The sequence below is a fragment of the Carex rostrata genome, chromosome 20 (assembly GCF_964058835.1).
Source record: "Carex rostrata chromosome 20, lpCarRost1.2, whole genome shotgun sequence".
In the NCBI taxonomy this organism is placed as follows: domain Eukaryota; kingdom Viridiplantae; phylum Streptophyta; class Magnoliopsida; order Poales; family Cyperaceae; genus Carex; species Carex rostrata.
This window is the reverse complement of record NC_135937.1, coordinates 4,775,354-4,799,697: the sequence shown is the minus strand read 5'-3', so window position 1 is coordinate 4,799,697 and position 24,344 is coordinate 4,775,354. Positions and strand designations below refer to the sequence as shown.

The following is a 24,344-nucleotide window of genomic DNA, read 5'->3' as shown; positions in this document are numbered from 1 at the left end:
CCAACGGAAAGGATGTGAATTACAAAGGGCGGAGCATGCCTAGATTAATCCAGAGCAGAGCCTCTCGAATGGGAGGCGGTTCAATGTTCGGTTTGTGCCTTTCGATCAACATAAAAATTCACGATGGGATCAAGTGTCTCTCAGAATCTTGATGTGGATCCTGATCATATAGGAGCATATTAACATTATACGCAAATAATTTGTGAATAATTCACGTTTATTTTTTTAATGTTTTCGAACCGAACTCTAAATAAAATGTAAAAAAACGTATAATATGTTTTATTCGCGAAAAAAACGCAAATAAAATACGAGTCACAAATTATTAGCAAGAAAAATGTCAAAAAACGCTCGAACTGTTCTTCACATGTTATTCTTTCTTGATAGCAGCTGGTGGATTGGATGGAAGAACATATAGCTACTGCGCCTGCTGGTAAATAGATCGAAACATTAGAGGTCGGATTAGGAACCTTGACTGTTGTGATTAATTCATTCTTGCCATTTCAAGTGGAATTGGATTTTGGATTTGGTTCCCTTGTCATGGCATTGCGTTGGGTGAGGCCGACCCGGTTTCGGTATGGTTCCTTCCCCATTTTGAGGAGCCCAAAAAATGATGGTTCATGGCTGGTTTGTCAGTGCGCTGTTGTGTATGAGGTTGACATAGGTGATAGAGTAGGATGTAGAGAGGGTGTTTAAGCCGGACACAACATAGAGCCTGAGTTTTGTGCTGGCATGAACAAGACAGTTGTGATATTGGAGTTAGCATTGCAAAGGTTGCTCAGGGTACTTCAACTCTATTGCAAGTTGTTCTTTGATTCTTTGCCGAGGCTATTGTCCTTGATCTCTTGAAATTAAAAGATTTTTATTCAATATGGAGACAATCTATATTTTGTCCAGCCAATGTTAAATACTTCATAATATAGAGGGTTTCTGAATACTAACAATATGCAATATTGGTTTGATCGGAGTGATTATTGTTCTAATATTGATTTATTTTTATTTTTTTTGTTTTTTTTTGTTGTCCTTTTGACTTTGGGCCAAAGCAAAGAAAAATTGTTTTCATTTTTTGTCTTTATCTATAATTTGGATTAAAATGAATCTATTTTAATTTTATTTATAGATATTGTTCAGTTATTATTTTTGTTGTCTATTTTATTATTAAAATATATTATTTTATATGAGAATAAATATTTTTTCTCTTATAATATCCCGTTGCAACGCACGGACACTATACTAGTATATTCTAGATTTTCCATGGCAATCAAACAAAGAAGGAGAAAAAGGAAACAAATAAAAAATCGAATGGAATTCATTATGTTGTTAAGTGATCTGTATAGAAAAGAAGAAGTAAGGAAAGTAAGAAATAAGGAAATAAGAAATATATTGCTAAATTTTCGGAATATACTCAATTTCAATTGTAACGTATCGTATGTCATTACATGTGGCGAGTATGCTTTTAACTAAATTTAGATTTCTACATATTATTCAAATGCATTTAATCAAAATAAGACAGATAAAATAATTGGAGGGTTGAGATTAAATCCGAAATTTCATCTTTCAATCGTAGCCGTCGGCGGATTGGACACCCAACGTGCTTAATAATGGAATGGAGATGTTATGAATAAAAGTTTCGGCACTAAAACTTATTGGTAAATTAAACAATGATGCTGATAATAATAATAATAATAATAAATAAATAATAAAAAAAAAGAACAATCCAAAGATGCATCCTATCAAACGTGTGAGATTACTTGGTTTTAGCCGATTTTGTTGAAAGTATTTTCGTCGGTTCTAACTTCTAAGATAATTAGAGATAAAGATAAAAGGAAATTGTCTCCAGCCTCGGTAACAAGTCATCAATGACATCTACATCATTATCAAACAATGGTCTCAGTAGCTGTCTCTGGGCTCCTTTGTACCGGACCACCGGTACTGCTCCCCCCGATCTGATCTGGTCTGGTATATATGATCTGTATTACAGGCTGCATGCAAAAAATTCCCAATACATCCATCCAAAATTCAATGTTATTAAAACTTAATATGAGACTGCAATTCAAGTGGTTTGTGAAAATTGATATATATTGCACATAGTATTGACTATTGAGACATCTCAATAGTATTCTCACCATCATGATACATGGAAGCGTATCCTCTGCGGAGTTTTTTTCGTGCGGAGCTTTTAATCTGGTCCGTTCGTTTCGGATCGGACGGACCCGATTAAAAGTTCCGCAAATTTTGATTTTTTTTTCAATTCAGACAATATCTGATCTGGTCCGTCCGATTCGAAACGAACAGACCACATTAAAAGCTCTGTACGGAAAAACTCCACAGAGGATACGCTTCCCATGATACATGGCAATTAAAAAAAATAGACGATATGAATTGTCAACGAGGTATTTGTCTCAGCAAATAATAAAGGATGGAAATGTGGTGACATATATTTTTTTAGAGTGAAGTCTATGGTACTATGCGTATTATGATTTGGTTTTGTAATACGGATTAATATTTTCGTTTTCACAATTTTATTGGTCGATCCAAACCATCCAACATAATTTTCAAAATATTGATCCGTATTACGAACCAGCCCATGATATGCATAGTGACATAGACTCACTCTATTTTTTATATCCTTTTTAGTAACAAGAGAATAAAAATGAGGTATTGACCAAAAAAGAACAGATATGCACTTTAGATCTGGTGGGATGATTGTGGGAAAAAATAGATAGAGAGAATTGAAAAAGAGAAAATTAATTTTCCTCAAGGAAATAAAGTAAACTCATTTTCACTAATTTAAGAAGTCCTAAACAAAATCAAAATAAATATTCTTCCAACTTAATAATATTTTGATAATACAAATAAAATAAAAAATATCTAACTAGATATGATTTTCTTTGTCATGGCCCAAGCCAACGAAGCCGTGCCAGAGACTGAGACGGCTCTGGTCCGTCGCATCACTGTCAGCGTAAGGTCGTGCGGGCACATGGAGTAAGTATTGCCATTGGTCTCAGAGGTATTTCATCGAGCACCTCGTGCGCATGGTTTTTCCATGCTTTGATATGTAACCATTGACAACATCAATAGTACTGTAGGCGTCCAATGAGGAGAAGAGGTCGGTGGTGACCCCCTCCCTGCTAAGGTGTTGCCCATGGTTTACGGGTCCGCAGATACTTTAAAGGGCATTTCATCGAACAGCTTTCCTGCATTAAGATAAGTGTCGTGCACGTGTGTTGCCAGCTGAAACTTCGAATTGACCCCATCAGATTACAATATTTACTAATATTCGATTAGAAGCATTGCTGATGACCGTACATGATATGGTATATATGTACCAAGTACAAAGATTTTTGCAAATTAAAATTTAATTAAACGGTTGGTGAACTTAATACTTGCTTTCCATTGGCACATGAATTTCTTAGAAATCACATCTTTACAAAAAGGGAAAGCAAGAAATGCTGAGACATTAATAATTCTTACAAAAAGGCACCTATAAGATGCCATCCACCATCACCATGCTTGCTCTATCATTGTTAGTACGTAAGCTCCTATCTAAATTCTAAACCTATGTACAAAATACCCAACAAAATTCCTTCTCTAATTCTCCCATACTTTTATGTGGAGCCCATTTGGAGCTTCCACTCTTGGAAATTTCATTATCTCATTCTTTCCAACCTCCTCCCATCTGCATTAAAAAAAGAGAGATAATAATTCAGCAAATTTGCACAATTTCAATATTTGTTATAAAATGATAAAAGACATATATAGGCACAAAAAAAAAGAAAAAGCAAACCTATACTGGGTGATGAAGTGGTGCAGAAATGTTACGATCTCGACTATACCGAGCTCCTTTCCGGGACACAGCCGTCCCCCTCCACCGAACAACATGAAATGGGGATGCGACTCGACATTTTTACCCTTTATAATTTAGTAAAATAAAAATTCATTAGATCACTAAAGCATCAAATAAAACTGAAGGTAACAAAATATTTACTTGGTAAACTTTTTATGCATACCAGCCACCTCCATGGATTGAAGGCAAGAGGTTCATGGTACAGATAAGGATCATAGTTTATCTCCCTTGTGTACACATATATTCTCCAACCTTTCGGAATCACATAACCTGAAAACAATTGCAAACGATCAATGCAATTCATAATATTCACCTTAACATTTAAAAGATGTAAAAGTAAACAGTGTGTTAATTACTAACCATTTATTTCTACATCTTTGGTTGTTTTTCTAAGAACTCCATTGACAACAGTGGCCATCCTAAGAGTCTCAAAAATAACGGCACGAGTAAATCGCATCGACTTGTAATCCTCCCAGTTAATTCTGCTATCAGTGGTTTTTTGTTTCCTGATTTCCAAATGCTCCCTCTGAAAAATAATTAAAAAAAAAATCTTCAACACATTGAATTGTTTATACAATCATATATACAAAAGAAGTTAAAATGGTAATTAAGCAATATGTACCCTGAGTTCTTGTAAAACGCTTGGGTAATCTGAGAGATATTTTACAGCCATCATAGAAGTAGTAGAAACGGTCTCATAACCAGAGTAAACAAGAGCAACTATGAGGTCAATTATCTGCTCATCAGTCAATTTTGCCTTTGAATTGTCGTCAATTTCCAAAAGGGAATCAAGCATATCATTTTTGGGGCAGTTAGAAGCCCTTCTCTCTTCAATTATCTCTCTCAACATCCCCACAAGCTTCTTCCTTGCCTACCATTTAAAAAAAGTAAAAGTGAATACTCATAATAATCAAATAAAATTAAGAGAAAAAAAATGTTATTATCATTTTTAATATTTAATTACCTCAAACCCCTGGTGGTAGTTAGTACCAGGGAAATTGAAGGGCAGAGATAGTGTACCGAGTACTAATTTGAATAGCTCTGCTTTTAGTGCATCAGACAAAGGGCCAGCCTCTATTCCAGCTATTTGCTTAAGTGCTGATAGCATTGCCATCTACAAAAAGCATATTTGTTATTTCCAAAATCAATAAAGATTGGTTCAATTAAAACAGTGAAAATAGTACTCTCTGTTCTGGTATTACATCATTGACAACACAGAAGTACAAAACCTATAGTACTACACCTAGTACCCTCTCTGCCGAGAACAGGTGTTAGTTCAATCAGTTCCTCAATTGTTTCTTCACACCAGAGATTCTCTATTTTTAATTGGTTCTCATTGTTTCTATGGTCTGACCTGTGCTAACTAAACAGAGCAAACAGTGTTCTGTTTACTATCTCAACCATCCTCGTTGTACTTGTATTCGCCATGTCTCAGAAGAATATTCTTTGAAAAAAAAAAGTCATATAACAGAAGTACCTCCTTAGTTTTCTGTTGTATGTCGATAACTTTTCCATGCCAGTTGCTGACGTGGTACCTCATGAACTCATCTATCTTTGGTAAGAGCTGGTCTCGGATCATGGTTGGGTTTACGAGACCTAACATGGCACCTCTCATGGCCTTGTGTGTGGGCCCATGCACAGCAGCTATGTTGCACTTCCCCAAAATATTAAGCATTGATTGTGGGTAGCCCGGTACAAACCCCTTACCTTCACTCAACAGTATGTACCGGTTTACCTCCGGATCCATGCATACTACAGTTGGGCAACCCAATATGTGTGACTTGAATAGATTCCCATACCTGTAACAAACAGTAGTATTAAAAAGGTTGTTAGAATGAGGAAATAATCTCAAAATGTATGGTTTCTCAATTTAACATTTGAACCCAATAAAAAAATATAAAAAACACTGTTACCATGGATAATTAATATAATGTGCAAGATTGATTATTGGGGGGTTCCTAGGATAAAAACAGAGCACATTGAAAAAAGGGAATGATGGATAAAGGGGTCAATGATTAAATTGATGAATGATACGGGGTTAAAATTGTAAAAAGAGAAGAAAAGAAGAGAGGTATCCAAGCTGGAACAGTGGGGTAAGATGGGCTTTTGGTAGACAACCTTTCTATTAAACCAGGCACACCTTTTGGCCTCTACCCTTTCCAGCTCAACAAAAAATATTTATTTGTTTCATCAAATCAAATACCATCGATTGCAAAAAAATAAAAGTAAATTAGTAGAAACTTCTTTTAGATCAGATTATCTATTATTTGACATGGAGGGACAACCTAAAAGACCATGATAATCCCATTTAAAACTATTGCAAATTTATATATTCCCTTTTTATTTTATTCCAGTCATAAGAAAATTAAATAAAGAAAAAAAGGAAAGAAGTAACTAGAAATTACACATGCATTTACTTCAATTTAAATGTACGTAATTTTCCTGCAAAAATGAACTATAAAGCATTTGTAAAAACCTTTTCTGTTTCATTTTTTGCCATGAAAAGGCTCTTAACGGAGGATAGCAAAAATTGAAAAATAGTCCAATAAACTCATAATATTACACAAATATTCATTTACATGGATTCTCACCTAAGTCTTCTTGCCTTCATAAAAGAAGGACCTTGCTTGAGAAACTCTGTTGTTTCTCCAAACAGAGGCCACCCCATTGTACCGGGTGGCAACCCCTTCTTTCGATATCTCAGCTCATTCCATCTTAGCAAACAGGTACAAAGCAACAACATACCAAACATCAGACCAACTATGATTCCAAAAATCACCATTTTTGCTCCCTCTTGTGTGCCACTTGTTCTCTGTTTAGTATACAGAGAAACAGAGCTTCTACTGATGAGACAGAATTGAGTAGTGGAGCTCTCTCCCTCTATCTCTTTCCTCTTCTCTACCTTTTCTTTCTGCTTTGAATGGTATACGCCTCCTTTATATATAGGCCTGTTGAATCCCCATTGTCTATCTCTGCAATTTAATTGGTTGCAATGTTGCAATTCTTTATTAATACGGAAGTGCTGGTGGAGGAAAATCGGATGTTAGTATGTTATTGTGTGATTGACCTGTGCTATACACACTTTATTTACATTAAAAAAAAAAATTTTAAATATGCTTAAAAATTCAAATGATACGAGGTCCGAAAGACAGACGAAAATAAATTCGAAATGAAATTAACTGCTAATATAGAAGAGCTTGTAGAATATTTGTAGAAAAAATTGCATGAAAAAAATATTCTTAAACTAACCAACGTAACGAGAATAATTTGAATAAGCAGAAAAAAAAAATATTTGTCGGTTGCAAATTAGGTATCTCAAACAAGTGAGGATTTTGCAAAATAGCTAAATGAATTTAGTCTCTTTCATTTGATCTGACCATATTTGTGTTAAAAATATCAATATTCATGTATCATACGAATTTTTTTATGTTTTTTAGCTTGCAAAACAAAACAAAAAATTAAGGGCGTAAGTCATTGGTGCAATTTTTTTTTAGAAATTAATAAATCAAAATATTAGAAATAAGATTAATTCTATTTTTATACCGTGGGATGATTAGTATGGTAAAGTACATAATTCAGTTCGACTGAATCACTGAACCATATTTGATTCTATTTTCCATCAATAAAAAATAATCAATATTGTTTTTAATAATTTCTATATTTTTATTTCTAAAAATAAAAAATATAGTTAGTGAATAATGCAATTTGCGTTGAGTAAAAGGGCTTGTCAATCAAATCAAGATCGCACGAGCGCCTCTTTTGTCTTCTTCCTCTCTCTCTCTCTCGTAGTGAGAAGGGGCCCACGTGGGTAAGGTTTCTTTCTTTTTCATTTCTTCATCCAGAAATTAATGCAATTTATTAATCATTAATTAACTCCAAACGATGGAGAGAAATTGCATGGGAATAGATGGAGCAATAGTTACATTTATATCTAACAGTTAATTAATATCTAAAATATTTATTACTCAACCAAAATTTCCATCAAATCAACACATTCACACGCACTTTCATATTCAATTCTTTTTTAAAAACCAAATTTTTATAAAAGGAAAGTTTTCACCAATTTTTTTACATATAGTTGAGCATTTAACTTGCTATTTAATACAAGTAAGCTATCTATTCATATATCCAAATCAGACCGGTAAAAGATAAAATATCAGCAAACAGACGAGAAGCAAATTTGGTTTTGGTATTCCTATGAAATTGGAGGAAAAATATATATTCCAAATTTCTCATCTCTGCAGATATATCTTAGTTCAGATAAATATGCCCTCTTATTTATTTTTAAAAGTGATTAATTTGATACCTACAATCCCAAATGCATTTATAATCTAATAAAAGCTGAGATTTCAACATTCTTACCATACGTGTCGAAAGAAAAACCATACACGAAGCCAAATAATTATCACTTATCAGATTTGAATTTGGTGCGCACGAGTGTGTGTGTCACAATCTTGCACTGATGAGTGATGAAGGCTTCACATCCTCTTTTGGATGGGTGTGCGACCAATTAATGTGCAGAATTTAATTTGATTGCGTGCGGTAAATCCTCACCGTCTGATTAACATGGTTCTTTCAGGTCCAAGCATATCTAATTCTTCTGGAAATAAATCTGCTGTAAATCTTAAGGGATCGCAGGATCCTGTTATTTCAAATCCATCCATTTAATTGTCTAGAGATTTGTGTATTTAAAAAAATAAAAGGTTAGATATGAAATCACAGTTCCTGCGATCCCTTTAGAATCACAGCAGATTTATTTGCAATTCTTCTACGGCTGTAATTACATCCATGGACTAAGATTCTATCTCTTGACTCTATCCATTCAAAAGAGAAAATTGGAAGAGCCATTTTGTCAAGATAAAGATATCTGTGACATTGTTTTCGCTTCATACAACATTACTTAGGACCTATTCGGCAGTGTTGTAAAAAACGTCTATTTAGGCCGATTAATCGTTTGACAGTGATCAAACTGTCATAAAATTTTCTAACTAATTGGCCGATTATTTTCGATTAATCGCTTGGCAGTATCCGATCTGTCTAACGACCGCATACTGTTATTTACAACACTGATAATGGGATTTTTCGTGGGGATGAGAATTTTTGAATTTGAAAATGAGAATATCAATTTGTGAATTTCCAAGATCTTTTAATCTATGAGAAAATTTAGAATGTAAGTGTTCCGAAAATACATAGAAAATTTGTTAGAAATTTTTTTTTACATTTTTTTTTATAGAATATGTATGATAGGGCCATGTGCCAAGGCTCTTATAGAACCAATCTTGGGCCACAAATGAGAACTTGGGTTGAAAGCCACCTCAATGAGATCAACCCAAGGACAAACAAAAGGTCCAGGATGGAATAAATATAGGCGGACTATTTACACGGCCCAACCCGAGATGAGAGCATTCTGATCCAAGGCTTGGCCCAGAGTCGACTTAGGATCCCCTTTGGCAGTTCTGACAACGCGGAATGTCAAAGCTGGAGGAGGCTATTTAAGGTGAACAGTTCCATTGAATAGAGGGGGCACTTTCACTACTTAAGACACGGCATAGGGTAGAGTTATAGTGTCTCGCAACTACCCTCGAGTTCCAAACCTCGACTTAGACACCCTCGGGTTCAAAACCCGACTTAGACACCCTCGGGTTCCAAACCCCGACTTAGAAATACTGGACCGTCTCTCCGAGACGGGCCGTAACACATACGTACATGCCGAGTCACAAAGCTCATTACGGACCTCAAGTCCTATCAGGACATAGTCCGTATCAATGTAATTCTAAACTCAAACTATACGAAGTGTACTGATATCAAGGATTGATTCAAAAACTCAAAGGCAAGTTCTACATGACGGCTATCACCACTGAGGATATGGGACCCAGAAGACACTTAATTGGTACTATTTCAACCATCTGGCGAAGGTTCCTCTTCCAGCAGTACTGATCAATCCTGATGCATCTATTTAGATTACTTAGATTTATTCACCTGTTTTGCAATATATGTGTGAGGGAGAGATGAGAACCTTCTATCAGTAGTATGTTTTTTGTTGTTTGCTTTGGCATAACCCAGTAGGGGGGACGGTTATGTTTTGTTTTGTTTTCTCAAGTCTGCGAGTATGTGAATTTTGGTTTCTTGAATGAAATGGGCTTTAAGCCTTTTATCAAAAAAAAAAAAAAACATGACGGCTATCAGACCTGCGATGTTATATGGTGCATAATGTTGGGCTACTAAAAGACAACATGTTCAGAAGATAAGTGTAGTAGAGATGCGTATGTTGTGGTGGAGTTATGGTCATACAATGCGGGATCGCATTAGAAATGATGATATATGTGACAGACTTGGGGTAGCACCGATCAAAAAGAATATCATCCAACACCGTTTGAGATGGTTTGGATATCTCCAAAGGAGGCCTCCTGAAACACCGGTGCATATTGAAATTATAAGGCATATCGAAAACACAAGGAGAGGCAGAGGTCGGCCACGATTGACATGGAACGAAGCAGTAAAAAAGGACTTGAAGGAGTGGAATGTACCTCAGGAGTGGGCTTCGGATGGGAGCACGTGGAAGCTAACAATCCACATATCAGAACCATGACCTAGTGGTAGTTAGGGATTATTTAAGGATAGTATTATGGATCTAGAAATTTGGTGTCAAGGATGTAAGTTTAGGACTTTGATCTTTACGATTGATAGTTTAGATAGAATATAATTGATATTAATATTGGTATTAGTATTATTGCTATCACTTTCACTTTTACTTTCACTTTTATTTTTATTTTATTACTACTTTATTACTACTTATCTTTATTTTATGATTGTGATTGGGTTTCATCTCTAGACTACCCCAACTTATTTGGGACTAAAGGCTTGGTTGTTGTTGTTGTTGTAATTGTGCTTGTATAATTAATTTCTTGTATTATGAAATTTGTTTGATTAATTAACAATTATTTACTATTTGATATTTCATTTAATTCATTTGATTTTTTTTGTTAATTATGCTCAGTTGTTTGCAATATTTTTTTTCCAACATCATTATAAAAGATTAAGCTTTTATATTAGACGTCTAATTGTAACAGGCCCTAATAAATAGATTTTATTGTTTTTAGATTCAACTAAGTAAAGTTATAATTGTGCACCGGTTAAAAAATATAATTATTGTTGTGTTTATAACATAAAATATTGTGTGAAGTGAATATCAATTCTCAGAGAATAAAACGAGATAGATTGAGAATAAAAAAATAATATTAATTATCTTCTTCTTATTTTCTACCCCACTACAATGGTACCTTGCAATCAACAAACCGCATAACAGTTTTGTTTTACTTTTTCTTGGAATTGATATCATGAAAAAGAGAACCGTGTTGCAAATGATTAGTATTTTTATCACTTGTGCTATTGAAAGCAAAAAAAATAATAAAAGGAAAATGCATTAATATTTGGATACAACGTGCACAATCAAATTGTGTACTGTATCAATCAATGTGTACGGTGTACCCATTCCTAACCCAATTTACAACCTCAGACCTCCAATCGTCTATTAATTTTCCATCACATTTATGTTTGTATTGTTTTCCATCTCCATCCTTAAGTATTGTCGCTTTTCTGCAACAACAAAAAAAAAAAAAAAAATTGAAAAAATGTTGTCGTTTAGGCTTTAGACCCTCTCAAAGTCCGGATAACGGAACAAGTCACTTTAAATGCGGCAAAATCGAAATATAGAATTACTAAATTAAATAGTCTAAGAGTGAGACTTACATGCTATAAAAAAATATAAGATTTTTTGTGTTACGGACCTTACGGTTTTAAAAATTTAACGTATAAATTTTAAATTTCGATCTAAATAACTTAGTAGACTGGTTATATAATGAACTTGTAGAATATTAATTTTTATTATTTTTTAGAATTTTTTATTATTTGTTATGATTTATGAAAGATGACAAAAAATAGCTTATAAATAAAATAAAAATTTGTCAATAATTTAGGTCATTTTTTGTCATCTTTCATAAATCATAAAAAGTAATAATATTTTTTTTCAAAAATAGTAAAAATTGGCTTCTACAAGTTCATTATATAACCAATTTATTATGCTACTTAGATCGAAGTTTGAAATTTATACGCTAGATTTTTGAAGCCGCAGCACGGAAGACCTTATGCTATATTTAGCATCTGAGCCTTACTCAAAGTTTAATTAATACTTGTATGCGATACACATCACGAGATGCATCAGATTATATTTTTATGGGTATCAAATATAAAATGTGTAAATCATATTAATAATTTTGAATTTTAACATTAAACTATATTTTTTTATAACGGTAAAATTTATCAAAATTAAAAAACGTCAAATAATTTTTTCTTTAATTTGAATTAAATGTATCGTATATACAATATCCAGATATCAATGTTTTAAAATTAAAGTAATTTAAATATTTATGGCACAAAAAAATAATTAAATAAATGAGTTTCGGACACACTATTTACAGAAATAGGACGAACGTTGGCGTTGTCAGCTTCAAAATAGTGAAGCTGGCAATAATCGCATCCAATTTTAAAGGGTTTCAATGTGCCGAAATTTTTATTTGTAGTATAAAAAAAAATGATTTTGAGAAAATTCTAAAATGACTCAGGCCGCAAAACTATTATGCGGACTCAAATACTGGAATCTCCAGAGGCTCTCTGTGGCATCAGATTGGAATTCGCAGAACCAATCTACGGCTCCATATTTTTTTAAGAAAATTTATTAACTAAAAAACAAATCATTTTCTGTGACAAATATTAAAGCGTTGGAAGAGAATAGTCGGCATAATCATTTTATGTGCCATTTTTTATTTTTTAGTTAATAAATTTTCTTTAAAAAAAATTGGGGTCGCAAATTGGTTCTGTGGATCTCAACTTGGAGCCGCAGGAAGTCTATGTTCTGATCAAACGAGAGTGTTTTGGTTTATTTTTTAGTAGCGCATGATTAAGTCTTGTATGTGCTACTTGTAGGTAGCTTATGTTGAGTCTTAAACTTAAAACCAGACAATTATGTAGGCGCTTCCACCTGTAGTGCGTGATCGAAGTTCTATAGATACTACTGTGTGGTAGTGTCTGGTTGAAACCTGATGGTTATGTAGACGCCATTATTCGGGTAGCACGTAATCAAAGTCATTTATTATGGCATAAATAAAAATTTCGGTTCAATGTGTCTATATTGACATTTTCACATTCTAAAGTTAGACAAGTAGAATACTATCTTTTCTAATTTGAGTCTGAATGTTTACATAATCCGCGCAAAAAAAAAATATTGAATAACTGAATAAGATATTGTTGTGGAATTTCATTTTATTAGAAGATTTAAAACAATTAACATTTATAAAAACTATAAAATGTAAAGGAAAAACTTAATAATTTTTATAGCACTCTTGAATCGATCGTGATCTTATTTTTATTTAACCAGTGAATGAATAATTTCATGTATTTCATTTGTTTGTGGGTCATAAAAAAAATTCAGTTGAGAGGGATATTTATAACTTTGTGTGGCAACAAAATATTTAGAACAAAGTTAGCGCGTGATGCTTGATGAGCATGATTTTAAAAATCTATTATATTGGTTTCAATTGATGAATTCAAACTGTTTAAATCGATATACTTTACGAGTGGTGCGTGTTCATGCATAATTTTAAAATTTATACAAAATGAAGGCATTAAAATAACTTATAAAACTTCATTTGTTTTACCATTTCACTTTGTACTAAATAAATTCAAAAGTTTCAAAAAATTTGTATAATCACACATTACTCATAAAGTAGACCGATTTTAACGTTTTGACAAAGGTTTGAATTCGTTCGTTTAAAACTAATTTGATTATTTTTAGTGTTGTAAACGCCAAAATGATGATGAGGTGCTAGCTTTACTGAAATGAGAAAATTATTTATTTTGAACAGTGATACTGCAGCTAAGGCAGAGGAATGAATTTCAGGGAGCGATAGAAATGACAGCATATACTTTTTACTTAGAAAAAATATTCTCGTGAAAGAACCTACCATGTGTTCCGTAATTTAAAAAATCTAAAATATTTCTTGGACTCCCCTTTTCAAGGCAATGTTTTTGACCAAGTTTGAGGGGAGACTGAGAGACAGAGCAAAGATTGTGAGATTTTTCAGGTCGAGGGGTACTGCTTTGTCAAATCAAACCCCACAAATTCCCTTGAAAAAAAAAATGTTACTATTAATATATATTATATGTATATAATTCTTTAAAGAATCCTCTGCTTCTGTGCGCATGTACCGTTTGCTGTTTGAACGTGTTTGGTACATCGAATGGATCTTTTATATATTTTAAATGTGCTAAAATTCCGGATCGGTGTTGTCGGTCTGTGACTGTTAGCCATAATTTCAAAGTTGTTACCTAATCTCTGAATTTACAAGATAAAAATGAAGAATTGGAACTGGAGGAAAACTAGAGTGTGATGTACTCACTAATCCACACCTTTAAAACACCATCGGATTGATTTTGAATTACAAATTCAAACCGTTTAAATTTAAGTAATTCGTGAGTGATGTATGTACATGTAAAAATTTTCAAATTTCGAATATTTTTCAGCACATGGTCAAGCAGTCAAAACAATAAACATTTTATAAGTTAACTTTTTAATTATTTTATGTATTAATTTTTCATTATTTTCTTGACCGTTTAACAATGTACTAAATGAATTCGAAACTTTAAAAATTTTACATGGATATACATCACTCACAAAGTACTTGAATTTCAATGGTTTAAATTTGTAGTTTGAAGTCAATCCAATAGTCATTTGGAGGTGTGCTTACCAATCTCTCTTGATGAGTCCATCACACCACCTAGTTTTGCTTTTGTAACTCATCTAAAAAGTTTACATTGAATGAATCTTTTATATATTTTGAAGGTCTAACACAATTATCATATTATGCAATGTAATATATATATAAGAATGTGTATTGACATATAATTTATGGTTATATTTTAGAGTGAATTATGGGTATACTTATTAAATATTATAGTTTGTCTTATTTTATCTAATCACTCAACTATCCTATTTTAATTTAAAATATATTTTAATTTTCCCTATGTTTATTAAATGTGAAACTCTAAATAATTAATCATTTAACGGGAAGAGAACCCAATTTACATTACATAACATTTGCAACCTTTTTTTTTATTGTTGATTAAGAGGAATTAATTCCAACTAAGTAAAAAATATTTTATGCCTACAGGCTCATTTGCAAAAAAAAAAATAAACCACCCAACTATTTAATACCGACAAAGAATTGGCCATATGAATTATGAAATAAGTAAACTTTTAACTCTCAATTTTAAAAATATCCTTAAAACTCAAGAAGTCTAAACCTTTCAAGGTCAATTTAAAACCTCAGCATCAAAATTATTATTTTGAGCTAAAAAAAGATTGTCACAACAACTCTTTGACCGGCACCTGTTAACAGACTGATACCTTATACAATCCCCTATGCAACTTACTCTCTTTAAATATCAAAATTCAGATTATACTTGTCAATTCAAGGCCATTCATGAGATTCTCATAAGATCAGAGTTCTAAATATATAGCAGTGCTGTAACGTTTTCATAAAAGTTATGGTACTATTAGCGCTATAGCGACGTAATATGGCAATAACATTGAATTTTTAGTCGTTCCGTTATGGCGTAATATGACGTAATATGACAATAGCATCGAATTTCATAAAAGTTATTTTCAACCTTTGCATAAGATAGATCATTACACTATGTTTCAACTATAATTAGACATAGAATCATATTTTTACCTCCTAAAGCAGCTTTGTGAAAGAAAAAGGTATTAGCAATTCTTTAACCAGAGTTTTTTAGACTTCCACCTTAGATAATTTTTTTCTGATTTACAAATTTCAATTCAAACAATCACCACGACCATATGAAAGCGGAGTAATTTAATGTAAAATCACTATATACTAATTGGAGTAGAACTAGGGTGTTCTTAAGTTCACCAAGTTTTTTGGTGAACTCCAGTTTAAAATTCATCAAATTGACTTTAAATGACGAATCTAAACTGTTGAAACCCGCCTACTATAAGAGTGATGTGTCTACATGTGAAAATTTTAAACATTTGAATTAATTTAGTATAACGTCAAGCGGTCAAAATTAGAAGGTTAATAAATTAATTTAAATGCATTCATTTTTTTGAACTATTTTTACCTTACGATTATATGCAAAATTAATTTGAAAACTAAATTTTTTACATGTAGATACATCACTCATAAGGTGGATGAGTTTCAACAGTCCGAATTTATCATTTGAAATCAAATTGACAGATTTTTGATTTGAGTTCATCAAAGAGCTTAGTGAACTTAAGAACACCGAGTTCTACTCTACTAATTGCGTCGAAAACGTTTCACCCAATAAATTGCTTATTTTCTACCAATCATAGATGTTCGTCTGACGAACGTATTATACATAATACATGGACAAAAGTTTCTTTCAGTTACCGCCAATAATAATTGATTAATTGATTATTGATCATTCGTGAGGCAACTATTACAAAGATAGAACAAAATGATTAGCAAAACAAGTAGGGTACAATTTTAGATTGAATCTAAATCTTCTGCGGCGCACAGGATGTAGCGACTTGTGCAGGTTGATAACCCAAGCAATTATTTTCTAGCAACATAAATAAGATGGACTCAATGCATCACTAGTCATGCCAGGAACCTCAAAAATTCGGGTTCTATGAGGTGAGGCCAAAAATTCGTGATTCAGGAATAATTCGGATATAATTCAGGAATTATTCGGATTAGAGATCTTAGTCCTGCAATATAACAAAAGAATAAATGTTCTGGGAAAAATTCGCTAGCAATTCGTAAATTTGGGAAAAATTCGGTTAACTGAATAATTCAGCGTTCGGTTCGACATCACCAAAAAATGAATTATTCGTGAATCTTGTGACTATAGAACTCACATATATACTATTAAATGCTTAGTTGCGCTTGTTGTAAAAAAAACAAGATTATTTTTTCTTAAATCATATATGAATGTTGATCATATTATACGTTGTTTATACATACAATAACTATGACAATATAGATATTACTTTTCAGTGATTTTAGCTATATAAATAAGACGAAATCAAATAATTTTACAGAAAATTAAAAAAAGTATCTTGTAAATTTTAAATTAATTAGTTTTTTTGGATCAACTCCTTTGAAATTGAGACTATTATATTGCCATTGATAAAAGTCCTCCCGCCATTAATACTTGTTACTTATTTTCAAGCGACATAAATAAGATGGACTCAAATATATCGCTAGTCATACAAGAAACCTTATGTCATGTGCCACAGGAGATTCGGTTGCTTGGTTAAGGTAGCACATGGGCATCTCTCTATTGGATGAAAATTATGAGGGGGAGGTTGGAATCCGAGTAATGTCAATAGGAGCAACAAAAATAAAAAGGAGGTCAGTTTATCACATCACATGCCTCCTCAACCTCAAGTAGATCTCCTAATCAGATAATATACTCTGTCATCCCCTACCTTTGGATGCATGTTGGTGGATTTAATTTAATGTGTGCGGTCCCATTTCTTGTATTATTTAATTGGTTCATTTATGTTTTTGCTTTTGCATTGTTTCTATTTTTTTTTTCACTGAGTAGATTATTGTAGTCATTTCCAGTTTTTCCCCTTAACTTAATATGATAATTGCACATGCATTAATGATTAAGTTGGTACCGTCACATCAGTAGTCTAATCAATTTTTCTCTTAATCCGATTTAATGTAAAATTGTAAACTTATATGTAATTAGCTCGTTGGGCATGTAAATCCAACAAATAATTAATGAATTAAACCGGGGTAGAACTAAGATGGTAAATTTTAGGCAACTGATTGGGTCGAAAAAAAGTAAGTGGTCCAAATGACTATACCAAGCAATAATTAATAAGCTAATCTAATTAATTAAATTGTACTATATCAGCCATAAAATATTATTTGTAGATTGTTATGTGTCTCTTTCCGAGTTATGAGGCAGCTGAAATTAAATCTACTCTGATTACGATTTAAATTCTTCTAAATAGTTTTGAAGATTACACATATATATATAGTAAATAATTTCCTTACTAATATATTTTCTTATTATAACAACTAACAAGACAAAAAATATTTTGTTTTCTTTAAAAGAACAATAATATACAAAAAGTATATATATGTACCTAATTTATAAGCTAACAAGTTAGGCCTAGCGTGCAGATGCATTATATATTCATGAGGAGGGTTCAAATGCCTCCATTTTTTGTGCCTCCATCATGCCTCCATTTTTAAAAACTTAAATAACTCAAAGTTTAAAAATTAAACGTCAAAATAAAACCGTTAGATGTGATTTATGTTATTTTCTCTATGTGCCCATAAAAAATTATCACATTTTGATTTTGCTTTTATATGAATCAATAAGTTGAAAAATCAACGTCTAAAAATTATCCACATTTGTATACATTTTTATAAGCTCAAGATGACAATCAAAACAAAGTTGAAATGCCATAATTTTTTACATGTGCATAGATAAAATAATATAGTTCATATCCAACGGTTTTATTTTGAATTTTAAGATTTAAATTTTGAGTTATTAAAGTTTTTAAAAATGGAGGCATGATGGAGGCACAAAAAATGGAGGCATTTGAACCCTCCTCTATATTCATATGACTTCATGTGAGCTAGCTAGCTAGATAATCCCGGGGACATGGGTAAAAAATACTGACAGAATAGTTTTTCTTTATGCAGTGCACGAACAACAGAATAGAAGAAACTCTGCATATGACACCGTGTCCTGCATGGAGCAAAAACTAGTCTGTCAATATATTCACCCCAAGAGCTTGTATACACGAGGCCTCGTACAATTTTTCATGAAGGAAGGTTAGTCGGCAGCGGGGATTACAAAATTATCTATAAGGTATTGACTGCCAAGCTAGGTTCCTTTTGACTTTGGGGGCGTTTAAGAAGTAGGGAAGGGGGGATAGGGTCTGACACGCTGTGTATATTGAAATAAAATGGGGCACACAACACAAAGGAAAGATAGCGACCTATTAGTGTACCAAGAGAGGCTAGATCATTCCAAAAGAGATCTCTTTAGACGGCGATTTGACATACTCCTCCTCCCCAGGCACTCTCTCTCCTCATCTGGATAGTAGCGACTAGCCGACTACTGAGCGAGAGAGAGAGTGTGTGTGCGTGTGTGTGTGTGTTAATACACGTAGGTAGGTAGTAGGTACTTAGGTGTGCATGCATGGAATTGGAAGGGGATGGGATAGAGGAGAGGTAAATGTTATTGATTCTGGTTTCATCAAAATCTATACAAACTTTAGCAGTTCTTCTCTACAATCCATTTTTAATTAGATTGTAGGAGGATTTTCTTTAAAAATTATGGTCAAGTAAATAAAATTAGAGAAAAGTATGGTTTAGTCTGCTGAATTATTATTTCAAGTTCAATTAGTTAGTCCCTAAATTATTATTTTTTTATTAAATTAAAACTTCTATTAATTATAATATATTTTAGCTGAATTATCAAAATTTTTAATTGGTTCAATTCACTCCATCAAATATATATATTTTTTTTTTGAAAAATGCTGGTAGAAGCTACCAGGAATAATGGCTCATATAATCAGCACCTGGATGTGAGTAACTTTATTACTGAAACGGAGCAAATTCGTTAGTTCTATTAGACAATAGTTCAGTGTTGTTTCTTTTTTTACTAATTAATGTTTTAGAAATGAACTAAATTTTTTACAAAACTTCATACAAATGAATCACTTATGAAGAAAATTTAACACCCATAGTTCATTGTTATATGGAAGTTTCTATAAATATAATTGCTTTCATTCATATTTGACCGTCATATATTAAAAGTCTGACTTCGCCCTTGTGTGACATCAAATTCTTCTTACACTAAATGCAAAGTTAAGCATATATAACACATAATATTATTTAGCGAGTTCTAAAAAAAAAAATTATAAATAGAGTATTGCATGTAAGTCTGAATTGAAGGTAAATTAATCATCAAATTTAAGCAAATGTATTCCCATTGAGCCGTTTTTCCCTCAATTGTTGCCATCGAAGCATCTAACTGTAACGGATTGATTTGTAAATTCCAATTGTAGGACTAGGGCTCTGCTTATTATTATTATTATTTTTTTGATGAGATGCTCTGCTTAAAATTGAAGATGGAGTTATGGAAGAAGCTACATCCAAGCTGGCAAGCTATTCTTTATTTAAATGCTTGTAATTGATGATGCGCGTAGTATAGCTATAGGTGGATGGATACAGCTATATAGGCATGCAGAGAGGGACGTAGCAGGCTAGTGCTAGATATGCCAGTAGTCCAGTACCTATAGCCTCATGCGTCTCATTTATTAGCCAATCTTTGCTTGTTAATGCTCTTTTCTCTTCTTTTCGTACGTCCTTCGCTCATATATTTTATCTTTGACTTGATTTTGTTTTTTTTTTTTTTTGAGAAAGACTTGATTTTGTTGACTGAGTTTTGTTCAATTCAGGATTCAGGAAGAAGCGGTGTGTTATAAAAAATATATTTATTTTAAGTAATGATTGGACTTAGGATTTTTGTCGTAACACAATTAATTTTGAATTTTAAACTTTCGGCAGCCTGCAACATATATAATAAAATATTTTGAAAGATTGCATTATTTATTAAATTTTGTATGTATAAATTAAGAAAATATTTAGGAAATATGATTCCACAATGTCTGATATGAACAATTTATGTAATTATGCCCATTTTAATAGTATAAAATCACATAAAAAAATAGAGACAACAACCTCTCTCACTTCGAACCAGTCTTTAGTCTAGTGTTTGGTAAATGCCCCCGGGCCCAACCCGGACCGGTCCGTCTGTGCCCGTGCCACGGGTATGCACGGGTACACGAGCACGGGTATTAAACGGGCCGGACCCGGTTTTTTGGAAAAATACCCGTGAGAACCCGGACCCCCGTACCCGTACCCGTGACGCCCGTGCCCGTGAACCTGTGAACCCGTGCGCCCGTCCCCGTGAGCCCGAGGCAGATTTTTTTTTTTTTTTTTTTACTTTTGGTTTAAAATTAAAAATTTAAACCCAAATTCCCTCCATTTCTGTTTTTTAAATACTGTTTTTTAATTTCTGTTTTTTAAATTTTGTTTTTCTTATTTCTGTTTTTTATTTCTGTTTTTTAAATTATGTTATTTTACTTCTCTTTTTTATTTCTGTTTTTCTCATTTCTGTTTTTTTATTTCTGTTTTTCATATTTCTGTTTTTTATTTCTGTTTTTCTTATTTCTGAATTTTATTTCTGTTTTTCTTATTTTTTTTTAATTTCTATTTTTTTATTTCTGTTTTTTTAAATTCTGTTTTTTAAATAAGAAAAAAAGAAATAAGATAAACAGAAATAAAAAACAGAAAGAAAAAAAAGAAATAAGAAAAACATAAATAAAAAAAATAGAAATAAAAAAACAGAAATAAAAAACAGAAATAAGAAAAACAGAAAAAAAAAAAAAAAAAAACCGGATCCGGACACGGATCGGACCGGACCGCCCGGCCTCCCGTACCCGGACCGTCTTGCCCCCGAACCCGTGACGGGCACGGGTATTAAACGGGCAGGGCAAGATTTTTGAAAAAAAAACCCGTGATGCCCGGCCCGTTTTGCCCGTGTGCCCGTGACGCCTGTGCCCGTGCCCGGGTTTTGCCCAGACCGCCCGGTCCGGCCCGTTTACCAAACACTACTTTAGTCTAGCAAAAAAGATAATATTTTTTACGTTAAAGATCATAAGTTAAAAATCCTAAAAGAATAATCTTTTATAGATATTAAATAATTAAATAACTTGATCTCTAATTTTTATTTAAAAAAAAAGAAAGTACTCCCACCTCTATTAAAATCCAAGCATGCCATCAAATGTATCCTCGGATTTATGTGAGGAATTTTACAAAATATTTTTCTACGACAAAAGCTGGAATAAAATCTCTTCCTTTTAAGTATTTGAACAAAATATCCTTGTGATCTCATTAACTCAATTCTCACGATTTCTCCCCTTCGTTATTTTCCCCTACCGTATAGTTTTTCATTCTTATATTTAATTTTCAATTTTCATTATAAGAATTTATAATCTCATAAAACTTGATATTTATATAAAGTTTCAATATATGAAACGAACATATCACCTGATAATGTCATCAAATGTATCCACGGATTTATGCGCGGGATTTTCTCTTTTACAAAATATTCTTCTAAATTTAATTAACTGATTTCAATATATGAAAGAAGCCCCGGCCTTTTTATAAAAAAAAAAAAACAGTACATTTTTTTTCCGCAATATCCGTTAATTAGAAATTTAGAATGCATTAAATTTATTTATTGTTAAATAAATTTAATAACAGTGTTTCTGAATAATTGAAGTTGAAAAGTACAAACTAATATATATTTGTAACACAGATGTGTTGTTGGAATAATAAGTAGCCCAGCAATCAAATTTAGTGAATAATAAAACATCTATATCAATCTGATCAAAACTGGTCATAGAGAAATAGACCCAACGGAAAGTCATTTTTTAATTTTGGTTAGTAGCTAATAAAAAAGTTGCTATTTAAAACTCATGAAAGCCGTCTTAGCTCAGTGGTAGAGCGCGTGGCTTTTAACCACGTGGTCGTGGGTTCGATCCCCACAGACGGCGATTTCATCTCATATTTTTTTTTACTTTTTTCAGCCCAAAAGCTGATGAGCGCTAAAAATGACGCAACAAACCTATGGAAAATGAAAGTTTATTTTGAGGACATCAATGTAATAATCATTATGACTTAACAAACTAAAAGTATTTAATCCCGAGATATCCAATTAATAATCAAATGTCGCATTATATAATATATTTATTTAGGTAAACATAGCTTCTTATTTAGACAAAGCCTGATGGTTAAAATAAGGAGGCTGAAAGAGTGAGATGATATGTATTTTTTTAATCTTATAAGGGCGGCTGATAGTACTTGCAGTTGCAAATGTCACGACATTTAATGGAAAACGAGGTATTATTTTTCGGAATGAGATCCAGTGTTATTCTTTCCATACTATTCTCTCTATCTCTCTCCTCTTACTCTCTCTCTCACGTGATCTTCTTTCTCTCTCTTCTCTTCTTTAAAGAGAGAGATAGAGAGGAAATGAATAACAGGATGCTGCTATTCTCATTAGAATAGCAGTAGATTGGGATCCTTATTTTTCAATCTTTCGAGGGGGATGGCATGCAGCTAGCCTTCCTTAGGCTCTTCCTCTCGTTGTCCGTGATAACGACATCGGACTCATTTTTATGGAACAATTTGAAGTAATTGAATCATTTATTTCAAATTCAAGTTTAAAAATATCAAAAGTTAGGTTGAAAAAATAAAAATGTACCTAAACATTAAATGAGTTTAATTTGATAATATAATTGATATTTATATTCAACGACGAACCTACATTGAGCGGACCCTTTTAGATTTTGTGTTTTTATGGAGTTGCCCCTCTTCTGAATTTTGAGTTTTTATGAAGATTTATAAATTGTGATCAACTTTGTCTTCTTCTGGAATTTTATTTGTAATTTGGGTTAAATTTTAAGTTTAAATTAGAATAAATTTATTTAATTCTGATTGATAATTCTGATTAGAAGTTAAAGTATAAACATATAATTAGAATAAATTTCTTTAATTCTTCTCTTATTTTTTATTTAATATCCGATTAGTTAATGAATTTCAATCCATTCAGTTTTTTTTTAACCTGATTCATTATTTTCTTAACCCAAATAAACTCCTGATAAAAATCTTGAAACTGCCCTGATTAAATTAATTATGAAAAACCACAAGGAAAACAATTTAAATCAACTACGTTGTATGCATTTGTTGGTGTAATGTAACATGTAAAACCTATAGAAGAAAAGGATCTAGATATATACGACACAGTAACTAGGTGTCCTAAAGTATATATAAACATTTTATATTATCAAATTAAGTAGGGTAGTTTGAGATCTGCGTACAGTACTTAAAATTAAGAAAAAGAAAAAGAAAAGATGAATGACTACAAAATAAGAGTCATAGAGAGAGAGGGCTTGACAAAATGAACTTGAAAAAAGCGATGACGGGCTGGAATAGATTGAATAAAATATTCATTTTTAATTCATTTTTATTTTTTAGAGAAAACAAAATATTGTTAAAATAACGCGAGGAGGTGTCGTAGGCTAGTAGCAAGGTGAATAGGTCTGACTCGTTTTTATTTGGCAAAAAAACCGGAAAATAGATATGCTGCAAACAATTTCCTGAAATCTCTACAATTTCGAATATAGCGGTTGAATTTTTTTCTTAAACACATTTCGAAATATATGATTTTTCCGTGCCCATATTTCAAAACAGTTCGACGGTTGAATTTGAACGGTAAATATTTCAGAATCACTGTTCACTGGTCTCAGATTACAGCAAATTCGGATCGAAAAAACCGTAGACATTCTATTAAGATAAGG

The 24,344-nt window shown here is 32.3% G+C and overlaps 1 protein-coding gene and 1 non-coding gene across 2 annotated transcripts; one reads left to right on the top strand and one right to left on the bottom strand.

Annotated features, from left to right (window-relative positions):
- Positions 1 to 3,359: 3,359 nt before the first annotated feature.
- Positions 3,360 to 6,845, bottom strand: LOC144572294 (cytochrome P450 85A1-like). Its single transcript, XM_078321806.1, has 8 exons — positions 6,436 to 6,845; positions 5,322 to 5,643; positions 4,809 to 4,958; positions 4,467 to 4,715; positions 4,205 to 4,370; positions 4,008 to 4,114; positions 3,785 to 3,909; positions 3,360 to 3,676 (listed from the first exon to the last, which is right to left on the bottom strand). Exons 1-8 carry the CDS (start codon positions 6,624 to 6,626, stop codon positions 3,589 to 3,591), a joined length of 1,398 nt encoding a protein of 465 aa, XP_078177932.1. The 5' UTR covers positions 6,627 to 6,845; the 3' UTR covers positions 3,360 to 3,588.
- A 15,621-nt stretch (positions 6,846 to 22,466) lies between these two features.
- Positions 22,467 to 22,538, top strand: TRNAK-UUU (transfer RNA lysine (anticodon UUU)). Its single transcript has one exon. It is a non-coding gene; the product is annotated as a tRNA-Lys (tRNA).
- Positions 22,539 to 24,344: the final 1,806 nt, after the last annotated feature.

Bases quoted from the DNA above. Each gene is read 5' to 3' on its own strand.
- LOC144572294 (XM_078321806.1), bottom strand. From the start codon at position 6,626: ATGGTGATTTTTGGAATCATAGTTGGTCTGATGTTTGGTATGTTGTTG. The intron at 4,371-4,466 runs GTACATATTGCT...ATTATTTTTCAG, and splicing joins GCGTTTTACAAGAACTCAGG to AGGGAGCATTTGGAAATCAG. The intron at 4,115-4,204 runs GTTAGTAATTAA...AATTGTTTTCAG, and splicing joins CAAAGATGTAGAAATAAATG to GTTATGTGATTCCGAAAGGT.